The sequence below is a fragment of the Mandrillus leucophaeus genome, unplaced genomic scaffold (assembly GCF_000951045.1).
Source record: "Mandrillus leucophaeus isolate KB7577 unplaced genomic scaffold, Mleu.le_1.0 Scaffold123, whole genome shotgun sequence".
NCBI lineage: Eukaryota > Metazoa > Chordata > Mammalia > Primates > Cercopithecidae > Mandrillus > Mandrillus leucophaeus.
Genome location: NW_012100654.1, coordinates 804,101 through 818,570, shown reverse-complemented (window position 1 = coordinate 818,570; position 14,470 = coordinate 804,101). Strand labels below are relative to the sequence as shown.

The 14,470-nt window shown below is 55.9% G+C and overlaps 1 protein-coding gene across 1 annotated transcript; it reads right to left on the bottom strand.

Moving 5' to 3' along the window:
* Positions 1-1,668: 1,668 nt before the first annotated feature.
* On the bottom strand, positions 1,669-13,339 carry KLF15 (Kruppel-like factor 15). The gene is made up of 3 exons (XM_011971518.1): positions 13,068-13,339; positions 10,892-11,998; positions 1,669-2,927 (listed from the first exon to the last, which is right to left on the bottom strand). Exons 2-3 carry the CDS (start codon positions 11,971-11,973, stop codon positions 2,759-2,761), a joined length of 1,251 nt encoding a protein of 416 aa, XP_011826908.1. The 5' UTR covers positions 11,974-11,998; positions 13,068-13,339; the 3' UTR covers positions 1,669-2,758.
* Between the last annotated feature and the right edge of the window lie 1,131 nt (positions 13,340-14,470).

Below are 14,470 nucleotides of genomic sequence, written 5' to 3'. Positions count from 1 at the left end.
TCCAGAGTCACTTACCATGTGCCACCACGCTGCTGCCCGGGGCCTTTCACACCACTCTGCAGGGTGAAGGAGCTGACATCTAGAGAGGTCTAGGACACACATAAAGAGCTGGAGCCCAGGATCAACAGGCAGTGTGGCCCCAGCAGCCCTGCTTCCTGCATTGTGCTGTGCTCCCCACAACTTAGCCAAGACCCCCAGGAGGCACACTCACCACGGGGAGGTGCGCCATAAGTGTGCACACACACACAATTCAGGTGCAAGCCTGGAAGCCCAGATTGAGAGGACCACTAAGACCACCCCCTACACACACTCCCTGCTGCAAGACAACAGCAGGCTGTTGGAACACACACCCAGGGGAGGTGAGCAGTGTGTCCGGCCGGTCCTTGGCACAGAAGGTGCATATGCTCCCGGGGTTATTCCACCTCCCATGTCATCATCCTGACCAGACAACAATCCTCCCTGTCCCTCTGACGTCCCTCTTATCTAGGGCTGCACTGCTTGTTTACGGATGAAGAAAGCCCACGTTAACAGGCTGGAAATCAATGCCTTGCTTCCCTACAGTGTGTTTGCCCACAGAGGGTACATCCGGTCAGGGGCAAAGGACAGAGGTCACCAGGCCCAGCCTCCTCCTCAGGACCATGGCCAGTCAGGATAGGATGTCCATCCTCCTATCAGCTGTGCTGTGTGCTAGGCTGCTGGTGAGAACAACGGCCTCTGCCCTCTGAGCTGCACGACTTTACACACACCCCTACATTCAGATATCTCTCTGCTGGGAGCCCAAGGGTGCCCTGCCCCCAGCCTCCAGATCTCCAAGGGTTTCACCGAGAAGCACTTGACCCGACTTGCATCCAGCTCTTATAAAGCAAGGGATCCTTCTAGAAGGTTCTTGCTTCCCACTGCATGTGGGTGGGTGAACCAGAGCAGCCCTCTCACTGTGTGCTTCACACCAGCTGAGCCACTGAAGCAGGCCCTGGTCAGCTTCCATTTTCTTGCCTTTCCCTGTGGGGCTCATAGCCCCTCCTTGTGCTTGGGTCCCCACTTCCCCCAGGCTCTGGCCATCACAGGACATGTGGAAGCGTCCAACCTCAACTGTGGAGCCACACAGCCAAGACCCTAGGCACGTCAGGGAGTTAGGGAGGATGGAGGACTACTAGCCTCTCCGAGTCTCACCTCTGCCTGCCGAGGATTCCTAACACTTTCACAGTTACCCATGCCAGGAGGAAATGGCACAGCCACGTTCCTAAGGGGGTAAATACTCTGCCAGGGCACAGCAGGCATATAGGGGGTACATAATAGGTTTGGTGGACTGGATGGGGGTAGGAAGTGCAAGAAAGAGTCTCCAATAGCAGAGTAGGTGAGCCTCGCAGGACTGGCCAGGCCTGAGGCAGCTTCCCACAGGTGCTGCCGGAATGTGGGCTGGATTTGGGTTTATGGAGCTCTAGGTTAGGGAGCTGAGATGAGCAGAATCTCAGCAACTGGCCTGGAGCTGAGCTGTGTGGGAACCCTACACCGCTGGACCGGGGTTGGACCCCAAGGAGCCTTTCTATCCCTCCAAATACAAAACAGGGTCCCCTGAACTCTGCGAAGGTGGAGACATAGGTGATTCTCAGCCCCAGAATCACCTCCACATCCCGGCAAAACAGGAAAACAGCACATGAATGCCAAAAGTTGTGAGTTCTTTTTCTTTTTATTGGCAAAGTAAATATATTTTTATGAAGGACCAAAGAAAATATACATAATTGTAACATATGTACACCAGCTTCATAGATTTTTTTAAATTTCAAATTTACACAAATGTTGATATGTTATTAAAAGATATTTTATGTGGATGGACCTATGTACAGTTTATTTACATACATTCATAGGATGTGAAATAAACCTGTCAAAACAAGCTAGTTCATTTATTAATTTCTAGACAAAATAAGGAATGCATTTCTAAATCAGGGTTGGGAGGCTCTATCTAGTTCTCTCACACCCAGGACAGCCTGGCCCTCTCCTCTCAAGGCCACCCTAGAGGCTGGTGTCTGGATTTGTCTGGGAAACCGGAGGAGGGGATGAGCCCCTGGGTACAGGCGCTTCTGGCTCTTTCTGCCCTGCACATTTAACTCAAGCACATGCACTGCCAGCCCCCCAGTGGGGGACACTTTTCACCTCTCTCCCACATGAGGCCCCAGGGGCCCGGTCCTGACACCCACCCCACCCCCAGAGCCCTGCCCACACCCTCTGGTGATCATGCTGAGCAGGCATCTTAGACAAAGCCAAGCCACCCTCACACCACAGTGCAGCCCTGGACTTCTGGCCTACTTCCTTCTCCCCCAGCATGACTCTCTCTGGGAACCCAACATTTCAAAACTGCACATTTCATCTTCACCGAGCACTAAAGTTCTGGCCTTGGCCGAGGTCGGGGGAGCCCAGTGGGAGAAGGGCCAGGTCCCCAAAACTCTGCCTGCAACCAGCGGCTGCAGCAGAGGCCTGGCCACCGCGGGAAGGCGGGAAGGCACGAAGGCACGAAGGCACGAAGGCCTGCCTCCAGCCCCGGGCGCCGGGGGCCCAGCCCCCAGGGGTGCGGGTTCGAGGCTCTAAGTACTCCCGAGAAAGGCAGCGGTTGGCGGGCCCTGGGTTCACACTTCCCAGGCTTTAGAAGGTGGGCTGGTAACATTGTCATGTCCCTCTGGAGGAGGCAAATAAATTATTGCTTAAAAAAATGGGGCTGGGGTGGGGATCTGGGGTGAAGGACAGGCGGGGGTTCGGGGCGCTTTCAGTTCACGGAGCGCACGGAGCGGCTGCTCCGCGGGAAGCGGTGCACCTTGATGTGCTTGGAGAGGTGGTCGCTCCGCGCGAACTTCTTCTCGCACACAGGACACTGGTACGGCTTCACGCCCGAGTGTGAGCGCCTGTGCCGCGACAGCTCGTCAGAGCGCGAGAACCTGCGGGACATGGCGCGGTGAGCGAGGCCTGGCCCTGCCTGCCCCGACCCCACAAAGATGCGGGGATGCGAGGCGCGCACCTGGCACTCACCCAAAGGGTGGCTGCACACACCTGCAGCCTCTACAGAATTAGAAGAGGGTCCCCCATCTGCGTCGATAAGGCTATACCAGTTCTCAAAATATCAATTATTTTTTTTCTTTTTTTGAGATAGGGTCTCGCTCAGTCACCCAGGCTGGAGTGCAGTGGCGCGATCATGGCTCACTGCAGCCTCCCGGGTTCAATCAATCCTCTTCAGCCTCCAGAGTAGCTAGGATTATGGGTGTGCCCACCACACCCAGATAATTTTTGTATTTTTTTTTAGACACCAGGCCTCCCTATATTGCCCAGGCTGGTCTCAAACGCCTGGGCTCATGCGATAAGGCTACTTCAACTTCCCAAAGTGCTGGGATTAAAGGCATGAGCCACTGTCCCAAGCTGCCCCTGCTACCGCTCCAAGATAAAAAGAACTACAGTAAAGGCTCATGCTGGCACAGTGGGCATTCTCTGTTGGGAACTGCCAGAGCAGCTGGTAAAAGCTCCCAACAGGAAAGGACCCCAATGCTCCCAGGGCCCAGGGCTTTCCTCCCACAGCCAACCCAGTGTGCAGGAGTCTCTGAGACCACAGGTGCACTCAGTCGCTCAGGCCCTGATGCTGGCTGCCTCTCACCACCCTGGCCTCATCTACCCCGCTGGACCAGATCTCCACAGGGGCATCTGTGAAGGTCTGTACAGGACAGCCCATCTGGAGGGGAAACTGAGGCCTGGGAGGAGGAAGCAGACTTCCTGTGCAGCACAGGGAGAGGGGTCCTCAGACTTGAGCCCACCCACTCCTGGAACCAGCTGTGCTGGAAGCTGGGCCCTCTAACGCAGGTCCAAATAAAGATTGGCCCTGCAAAGTGCATCTGGGAGTTCAGGTGGCTCCCGACATTTCCCTTTCTTGGCCCGGCGGCCTGGGAGCAGGCATTCATGTGACAGTCAAGAGCCCAGGCTGCATCGAGGGCCTGGACTGCTTGCCACCGATCTCAGGGATTTGAGGTTCTCTCCACCCCTGGCTTGGCAGCAGGACCCTCCCACCCCACCTACCCCTCCCACGACACACTATCCCCCTCTGTGCTCCACCTGCATTGACCTTTCCTTGGTTCTTCTTGCCACAGGCCATTTGCACATGCTATTCCCTCTTTCTAGAATGTTCTTTCCTCCCCCTCTGTGCTCTCTCCTATCCATTCCTTAGAGCTCAGTTCGAATGTCGCTTCCTCAGGAAATCCCTCCAGGACTGCATCCAATTCTAAGCTCCCGTGGCATTACACACCTCTCTTTCCTCACTCTTGCTGTTGTTTTGATTTTAAATTATCTTTAACTTTTTGATGACTGTCAGTCTGTCCCACTAGACCGTCAGCTCCATGACAAAGGATATGTCTGTCTGGTTCCCTGTGGTCTTCCCATGACCAGCTCAATGCCTGGTATATGGTAGGTGCTAAGGAGGTGCATTTCAATGCAAGAGTGGGCACAGCAAGCAGCCCCAGGGGGGCAGACACTGTCAAGGAGCAGTCCCAAAGCATGCGCACGCGTGCACACACATACAGACAAATACAGGCACACAAACATACACAAATGAGTATGTGCCCACACACACGCACACACACACAGAGGCACAAATTCATGCCCCCATGTACTCACGCACACACACACACAGGGACACCAGGCCCAACACCCCTTTGTGGACCAGGGCCACCCAGCGAAAGGCGATGCCCCGAACAGCAGTTCCCAACCAGTGATTGGTAAGGGTTGGTGATACCCTGGTGCCCTGACCCTGTGGGTGGAGGAGTAGAAGGACCCAGCAGAACATGCTCTGGACAAGGCACAGGGGGTGGCAGGAGGGCCTGCAGGAGGAGACAGGCACTCCAACCCACATCACAGAGTGGTGGTGGCACCAGGCACAGGGCAGCACTCTCAGCACATCTCCAGACTAGGTGAAGCCCAACTGCCCTGCCTGTCAGAGGAGGAAACTGAAGCTCGGGGTGCTGAGGGCCTGATCCAGGGTCACTGACAAGACAGAGCCCTTGAGGTTGGAGCAAAGGTCTTGACACAGCCCCCTGCCCTAGCGATGGCAGATGACCTGAACTCCCAGTCAGCAGAGCCCCCCAGCCTCCTCCACAGGCCTGGCTGGGTGGTATGTGTCACAAGGCCCTGTGCCAGTGACGAAATGGGATAAATGTGCCCTGGCAGTCAAAGTTGACACCTGTGCTCCTGGGCAGAACACTTGCCCCCAGCTGCAGCTGGGCACACAGCTTCTGAGCAGAGGAGCTGGCCCAGGGCAGGGGCAGGCAGAAAGCTGGCTGCAGACACAGAGTGCCACACCTCCCAGACTGCAGCCCTGGGGTCACCCAGCATCTCACTGGCCAGGGAGCCAGGATGAGCCAGCCCCATTGGACTGGCAAGACCATGGTAAGGGTTTAAAGAGGCCAAGTCACACAGTTCAGGGGACAGAGTCTCAGGTTCCTGCCTTGACAGTTCCCACCCCACTGGGTGCCCTGAATGGTCCTTTCTGGGCCTCAATTTCTTCACTCATCCAGTGAAGACTTCGGCATTCCTGCCCACCTTCCAAGACTCATCTCAGAGACCACAGGTGGTGACGTGGGGCAACGTAGCTCTCTGGTCATGGTGACACCCTGGGAAGGACAGGCAGATGAGAGAACCAAGCTGGACAACATGCTGTCCTCACCTGAACTCCCTCCCTGCTGCCACAGGGTCCTTGCACCTGAGAGGACTTTCCCGGGGAATCAAGCCCTCAGAAGACCCCCTGCCTCACCCCTGCATGCCACATTCTCCCAAACAGCAGCCAACAGAGAACCCTGGGGACTACAGTGGGGGACACGGGAACCCAGTGGGTAAGATGCAGCCCTTGTAGGCAGTAAGCTCTGCCACTTACCAACCAGGCAACCTAGGAAAGTCACCAAGCTCCCTGAGCCTCAGTTTCTCTACCCGGACACAGAGAGAACAAAATACCTATTCCTGAGGACTATGAGGTTTGTACAAGGCTACCAGTAACAGTTTAGAGCCCTGCTTAGCACGTGGCAATTATTCAAGAATCATGAGCTCTTATCACCTGCATGGAGTTGAGTGTTGGGCCTGGCTTCTGGTGAGGTCCTGTTGCAGACAGGGCAGCACCATGATTTGCACTGAGCTGTAGGGCAGAGGGTAAACAGGGGTCCAGTGTCTCTCTAGAGCAGCTATAATGTCAGGGCTGGTGCATACAGCACTTCTATGTGAAGGCTTCCCTTCCTTGAGACACTAACCCTCATCTGCCAGAAGGACAACACCACAAATGCTCCAGTCTCAGAAACTGCAATGGGAATGGTGCTCCCTAGAGTTGTGCAGTTCACAACCTGCCCAACCATACCGGGGGCCTCTGCCTACAGAGGGAAGGAGGTCAGAAAAAGCCTCATCACACAGCGGCCATGAGAGCAGGCTGGGAGCCAGACCCCTAGGTTTGAATCCTGTGCCTACCACCTCTTGGCTCTGACGCTCAAGAGGAGCCTGCAACTCCCCTTCTCTGTCCCCCCACCCCACATCCACTGTGGATGACAAAGGTACCCACCCTGCAGGATGATGACAGTTATTCATATTCATATTCACTGCAGCAGAAGAGATTTTTTCTGGATGGAATGGCTTGGCCATTCTGGAACAGGACGTTCTGCTGCAAGGAACAAAGGATGCCTATGTCTGAGAGTGAGGCAAGGAAACTTCTAGGAAGGCAGGCAAGCAGTACTTCCCAGACGGCTGGATCAGAACAGGGAAAGCCTGCTCTCAGCCCTGTTGAGGGTGCCAAAATCATGTCACCAGAGAAGGGACAGGGAATACTTTCAGGACCAAAAGCAGAAGGAAGTGGGCTGAGTACCTGGGCAGGTGCCGACCTCAGCAGTGGAGGGAGGGCACCGTCCATTACACAGAGGGACAAGGGGGCTGAGGGGCCCTCGCTTGTTCTCCGAGCACAGGACACGGTACGAGGCCAGAGCCAGCCTGGGGCAGGAAGAGCATCCCATTCATCAGGGCCACCAGGAAGAAGAGACGAGTCCTGGGAGTGGAGAGCTCCCACACGGGGAGTAGGTGAAAGTGCAGAGCTGCCACCCCAAAGACCAGGCTAAGCTGCAGATGGAGGTGGAGGTCCCCAACACCAGAGTTAGCACCCAACACAGGGGTGCAGAGGGAGGTCTCTGAGTCTGGGCAGACAGCCTCAGTTGAACTCCTGGCTCTGTGGCTTACTGGCTGGCTGACTGGAGAATTTACCTAACTCTTCTGTGCTTTAATTATCTCCTCTGTGAAACAGGGATAACATGCCGATGCCTACTAATTTCGAGAATTACATAAATTAATATATGTGAATTTTGCTCAGAGCAGTGCCAGGTATGCATTACAGGCCCTGGTTATTATCTCGATTGTGGTTGTTAGCTCTTTTCCCATAGCCCAGAAGCATAATGCCTTTTGGGCCGATCTCTTGGTAGGAGAGTGGGGGCACACACGGCAACTCTGATACCAGCTGGAACTGCTGGGCGGCCAGAGCAGGGCTCTGCTCGGGCTTAGGCATGCAACCCAGATTCACACTCACTAGCTATGTCCCTGCGGGCATGTGATGTAAGCAGTCTGTGCCTCAGTTTCCCTCTTTGTGAAATGAAGATTGGGGCCTACACTTTACCAGACAGTTACAAGGACCTGATGAGCTAATGCGAAAACCTTAAGCTGTCACTACAGCCTCAAGGGCAGGGGTCATTCGAGAGGGCACAGAGAGGGCTGATGCCCACGTGAGAGCAGGAGCCTGAGCAACAGTGGGGAGGCCAGCGTGGCTGGATCCTACTCAGTAAGGGGAAGAGACAGGCAAGCACATTGTGTGGGTCTATGGGCCAGAATGAGAAGCTTGAATAGAAACTGAAGCATAGCAAAGTACACTTAAAGGCCTCAGAAGGTAATGAGCTCCCCATGGCAGGAAGTATGCAAGTTACAATAGCGGACAGAAGGGATTCCAGCTCTGAGAAACTTAAGATTAGTGCCCAGCATACAGTGAGTGGTCAGTAAATATGCCATCTCACCATCATCATCGTTACTCCTCCAGTCCTGTCCAGACCCAGCTATCCCAAAGCAGGGTCCATCCTCCCTCCTGACTGCTGCAAGGAGTTGCAGGGGCTCCCTCTCAGTTGAAGACTATCACCATATTAAGAGACACAAGCAGACAGGGCAGATCCCAAGCTTCATGGAGCTCCAGGAAACTAAGGCAAGATCCCTGAAAGCCAACTGAGGACTCCCCGCATCCTCAGAAAAGCAGCCGTCTCTAGAGGCCGGTGCCCTCAGCTCCCAGCTGAACAGCGCCTCTGCCATGAGTTACCCCCTGAGGGCCAGTCCCACTCCAGGGGACCCTGGGGGAAGCTGGAGGAGCCCTCAGGAAGCCCAGGGCATGGCTGGCAGCAGGGACAGCTCCTGGGGGCAGTGCCACTGTGATCTCACTGGGCCAGGCAACCATCATGCCTTCTCCTGCCAAGTGGGTCCTGGGCAGCACAACCAGTGCCAGGGCTCAGATGTGTCAGAGCTGAATCCCCTCCACAAGTCCCCACTCTCTCATGTACCTCATTACCTCCTGAGGCCACTGTATAGAGAACTAAGATCTGCCTCACTGAGATACACTCTGGGCTGAGGGGCCTATCAGCTCTCTGGCTCTAAGATATCCAGGAAGAAGGCTGGTCTTGGATGAGGACCACACCTGCCCTCCCCACCACCCTACCCAGCCTCACCACGACTAGAGGAGCCACTTGCCAATGGTCGACTATGGCCAGGAGACAGCGCTGAAAGCTGAGCCCGACTAGGGAGTCCAGACTGGTGCTTGGCGGGAGGCTTCCCTTCCTCTCTGCAGCCCCTGCCTGCCCCCACCAAGAGGAGAGTGCATGCAGGGCCCCTGGGAGTAGGGGGCACCTCCACAATAGGCACCGCCCTCTTGGGGGCTGGAGAGAATACCTTCAGGGTTCCTCCTCAGAAACTGCCTTGTATGAGTTTGTATCCTTGTGATGTACCAACAACAAGAAGGCCGCTGCGGAGCCCTGCATGCCTGCCATGGGCTGCAAAGGGCTAGCCCTCTACTCTGCAGACAGGAAACTGAGGTTCGGAGGAGGACCACCCCAAAGGCACATGGCAAGTTGGTGGCTGACCCAGGTGTAGGCTCAAGACCACTGCCCCCACACTCCCGTGCCCTCGCCTTCCCTGTACAAGTTTCCTGCTTCAATCAAGAGCGCTCCTGGCCCTTCTCTCGGCTCCTCTGACCTCCCACACAGTGTAACTGCTACTGTGTCCTCTCACAAGTAGCCTGTCAGCCCTGCACCCACTTGGCAGGCCTAGGTACAAAGCTCAGAGAGGTGGGGACTCCAGGATGGAGACCTTGTGAGGCCCCAGGGTGGGCTCTCGCAGCAGCCTCTCTGGTCTGTCTGAATGGGGTGGGAGACAGGACAGAGTGAGGTCCTCACTCAGGAGGGGCCTCCATAAACCTAGACACTGTTCAGGAAAAGTCCCTTCTCTGGCCAGATTGGCACTCAATGGAAAGGCGGCACCAGTGCCACAACATACATTCCACTCACAGCTCCCCGGCCATGGCTCAGCCTCACCGGCCAGGACCTCTGCCCCAGACAACTCTCAAGAGCTCTCAGAACCAGAGTATGGTCAAGAAAACAAAAGCTGCAAACTGCTCCCTGGGCGCTGCACCCACACATAACACACACACACAGGCAGGCACACATGGTGCACAAACACCTAAGACGTGTATGTGTGCAAACACATATGGTCACATGGCACAGACACAAAGAAAGCAAGATGCATACACATGTGGACATGCATACACACAGTCACACACCCGCTGGCGAGGCCCAGGCCTGTATACATCCCCAGGTACACAGATGAGCATGCCCCATCTCACACACACAGCAGCAGCCACAGCAGCAAAAATGGGGAATGTGCCAACAGCATACAGCGCCCCCAAGGCAGGACAGAGATTCCTTTGGGATGGGCATCTGGAAATGCAGAGGGCTGGCTCTGGCACCTCGGAGCACATAAGCTCTTGGCAAGCAGCCTACATTTCAGGAAAAGGTGGACACCCCTCCCAAGGAGGTTGAGCAGCACCCGGTGCTCAGGGATGGGTGCTGGGTAACCATGGTTGGGACACTGCCAGTTATCATTTGACCCCTGATTTCCCCACTGCCATGCAGATCAGACAGCCTGGGTTCTGCCACCTGTGACAGCACTGCCAGCTGGCCTAGCCTCCCTCTCGGTTGGCCTTTGCAGCCTCCCAAACACGCTTCCATGTCCCCAGAGAGGAAGCACGGGCTAGGCCCAGCCCACATGTCTAGAGACATCGGTGAATGAAGCTAGTCCCACTGGTTGAGGAAGCAGCATTTTCAGGATGTGACCTCTCAAATCCGACCCCGGGGTTCAAATCCCATTCACAAAGCAGAGTGACCTTGGGCAAGTACCTGGCCAGTCGGAGCCCTGGTGTCCTATGATGTAAGTTGGGATGGTGGTACTTACCCTGTGGGGCTGTGGGCCCAAAGGGAGCCGCTGCCTGGCCCCTAGACCGCACTCATCCTTCCTCGCCAGCCCCTCAATCCCCACCCTTGTCAGACTGGATGGGGAGACCCAGCAGGCAGCACAGGCCAGCAAAGCCTTACCTGGCCATCAGGAAACTGGAGCCCAGTTGGCTTCTGGCTTCAGGAACCAGAAGGACCAAGGAAGCCTCCAGGCAACTGTGCCAGCTCTGGGCCTGCACTCGCCTGCCCCTCCCTCCCCTTCCTCATCCGCCTTCTGTTAATGGTGGAAAATTGCCCTGCTGCACACCCAAGTAAGCAGACATGAGTGGCTGTGCTCACCGCCCAGACCTGTCACCCACTATACTGACCTCCAGCCGCAGCCTGGCCAGGTGCAGGCGAAGGGCTTCTCACCCGTGTGCCGGCGCAGGTGGGCCTTGAGGTGGCTGCTTTTGGTGTACATCTTGCTGCAGCCGGGGAAAGTACATTTGTGCATTTTGATGAGTTCTGCGGCTGGGTTCTTGGGGAACTTCTGGCCCATGAGGAGACCGGCAGGGCCAGGCCCCAGGGGTCCTGATCCAACAGGCTTGGCGGCGATGGGCACAGGGGCAATGCGCACAAACTTGGAGGGCAGGTTCAAGTTGGAGGAGGGCACCACCTGGGGCACGAGTGCGAAGGTCTGCCCCTGGATGTTGACCAGGAGTTGGGCAACCTTGACATTCTCCGGGGCTTGCCCAGGGGAGGCAGGCCCCGTGCCCGATTCCTGCTTCACAGGCACAGGCTGGATCTGCAGCAGCACTGGGATGGGGCCATCGGGCGTGGGGCCCCCACCTGGGCCCTGGACACCTCCTGCACTGGCACCACCTGGTGGAGGAGAACAGCGCTCTCTCCCGCTGGACCCAGGATGGAGGTGGCTCCTGTGTGGCCCAGCTGAGAGCTGGCTGCAGGCATCCAAGTCCTTGCTGTTGCCCTCGGGGGCCTCCTTGACTCCCGGCTCCATGTTCTCCTCCAGAAACTCTTCAATCTCCTCCAGGGTAGGCTGGAAGGGCCGTGGGACGTCATCAGGGTCACCCAAAGGAAACTCGGGGAAGCAGAAATGCTCCCCCTTCACAGGGGTCGCTCCCCTTCGCCAGGGCCCCCAGGCCATGGGGCCACTGCTGGCCCCAATGCTACTGCCGCTGCCCCCGCCACTGCCCAGCGTGGCCTGGGACAGTAGGAAGTCCAAGATGCTGTCCTGGCTCTCGGTGCCCGGGCCTCCACCATAGCAGGAGCAGAGGGCTTGAGAGTCGGGACTGGAACAGGAGCAGGGGCTGGAGGCATCGCTGTCATCTTCAGAGACGGGTGAGGGCAGCATGTGATATGCCCGCCGGCCAACCAGCCTATCACCCAGATACCCAACTGGGCATTTTGGCGACGAGAAGTTCTCGTCCACTGGAAGTAAGTGGTCCACCATGCTGGCCTGGCCGTGCCGGTGGCAGCTGCAGGGAAGGAACACAGGAGGCCTGGTCAGAAGGACAGTGCTCACCTGCCACCTCTCGGGCCTCTGACCCCACCCTCAGCTGCCTGCCCACAGCCTCCCATTGCCAAATGCCTGGATCCTGCTTCCATCCCCCAGGAGAGCTGTGCCTGCAAGAGTGTTTTCTGAAATTGCACCACCTGTTTGCAAAAGAGACCTCTCCAAGCCCATTGCACAACCAGGGGCACTTCTGGTTTCAAACAGATTTTCCAGAATTATCCTGGAAAATAGCACATGTGTCTGTGAACAACTGAGTATGGGTGAGTATGAGAGAAGGGCATGCGCGAGGAGGCTCTCTGGACCCCAGGAGGGCCAAAACCCCGAATCAGCCTACCGTCAACATCATAGGAGTCACTGGACATCTGAGGACTCCTGACCTCAGCATCACGCCAGTTGAGTCACAGAATGGGGGTAGAACAGCCATTTGCCCTCTGACCCTCATGTTGCTGAGGCTTCCAGAGGGTTGCCAGATTACGCAAATAAAAATACAAGCCGACAGTTAAATTCGAATTTCAGATTTAAAAAATAAACTACTTTTAAGTATGTTCCCAATATTGGATAGAACACACTTATATTTAAAAATTATTTCACCTGAGATTCAAATTTAACTAGGCCGCCTGCATTTTACCTGGGCAAGTGTAGCACGCAGGCAAAACAGTCAAACACCAAGAAGTGCCTGCCCGCACGGCTGTTTCCCCATCTAAAGGGGAAAACCTCCTCCACTCTCCAGTCCTCAAACCCCGTTGAGCCTTGACTGCCCTGTGAGTGGCACAGGCTTGAACACAACCCTCTCACCTGCACCCTGACGCTTTAGCATCCTGGTGGCCAAGGCCCTGCCCCTCTGGTGATAATCCATGGCGTGGAAGCCAACCACTGGGGTCCCAGAGCACCTGCATGTGCATAACTGCCTTGGACTTCACACCCATCTAGTGGGAAAGGAGATAACCACCGCCCCCCAGCCCATCCTGGCCAATAAGGAAGTGGAGTCCCCTGCACTGTCTGCCACTGCTCTCTCCATCTGGGACACTCACCACCTTGGGAAGCTCAGCTAATGCCTGTCTCCCCCTGAGACAGTGCACTCCATGTCTCTGCTGCGTCCCCAATGCCTGGACTGGCCCCTGGTGCCCAGGAGGGGCTCAGAGAACCTTGACAGAGAGAAGGGAAAGCTGCATCCTCTGAAGCCAAAGAACATGCTAGGTCTAGTGTCCAAGGAGAGTCAACAGTGTCCAGCTGTGACAGGGCCACCTCTGTGAACCTTTGTCCCTGCTCAGTGACCAGGGCGGGCTGGGTGTTTATCAAGCTTAGGGAAGGGGAACGCTCTGCACCAAAGTCAGAGGTTCTCTGCTGCCCAGCATCACCTCTACACCCAGCCCCTCTGTCTCCAGGACCCCTTCAGGACCTGGCACTCCACACTGCCCAATGGCCAATACCATCATCAGCTATGACCTTGAGCAAGTCCTTGCTTCCCCTCCCAAACCTCAGTTTCCTCATCTCTTCCATGCTTCAAAGATCTCTAAGTCTCTTCCTGCTCAGGGACCCCAGGACCTTTGACCTCAGTTCCCAACTTATCCAGGAAGCTTCATGGAACTCCAGGAAACTAAGGCAAGGTCTGTATCCCAGGCCAGTTTTACTAGGAAGACATTTGGCTTTTTGGTTTAAACACTCAGCTAAGGATTTAAACCTGGAGTGTGTTTTAAAATGCACCTATTCACCAAATCAGGTGCTGGGAAGGAATGAAAGTGCCAGACACTGTGAAGGGCACAAGGCTGAGCAGAGCCCACACTCCACCCTGGGCCTCCGCCAACCCTTTCCCACCCTCCAAGCATGGGCTCCCTTCCTGAGTCTGCAACTTGTCTGCCAGGTGACCTCGGGCAGGTGCACAGGCTTTCTGTGTCTGTCTCAGTCTGTGAGATGGAGGTGCTTCCAACAGTGCCTGGTTCCTCAGGTGTTGTGAGAACTCCCCTCACGATCTGGCACACCGGCAGCACTCAGCCAGTGCCAGCCATTGGTGTCAGCCTGCAGGCACAGCAAACGTGCGGCCTCTGCCCTTCTACTGCAATGTTAAGGAATCAGGGGCCTCCAGCCCTCTTGGGACCCAGAGCAGGCCTTAGAGCCCTCCCCTGAAATATGATCACTACCTGGCTATCCCATGATATTAAGTAATTACTGTTAATATTTTTAACTGTGATGATCGTATTGTGGTTAAAGGAGGCCTTACCTTTTAAAGATATAAACAGATATTGACAGATAAAGTGATCTAAAAAGTACAGAACGGGGGCTGGAAGGAAACACCCTCCAATGGCTTCCCAAGGACAGGTGGCCCTATCTCCTCGCAGCAGCCCAGCACCTGGGCCCTCGGGACTCTCTGCAGACCTCACCACCAACTGCCTCTCTCCTAGTCCAGGTATGCTCGCCTCACTTCAGCCTCAGCCGG

Bases quoted from the DNA above. Each gene is read 5' to 3' on its own strand.
- KLF15 (XM_011971518.1), bottom strand. From the start codon at position 11,973: ATGGTGGACCACTTACTTCCAGTGGACGAGAACTTCTCGTCGCCAAAA. The intron at 2,928-10,891 runs GTCAGTATAGTG...CATGTCCCGCAG, and splicing joins TGGCCAGGCTGCGGCTGGAG to GTTCTCGCGCTCTGACGAGC.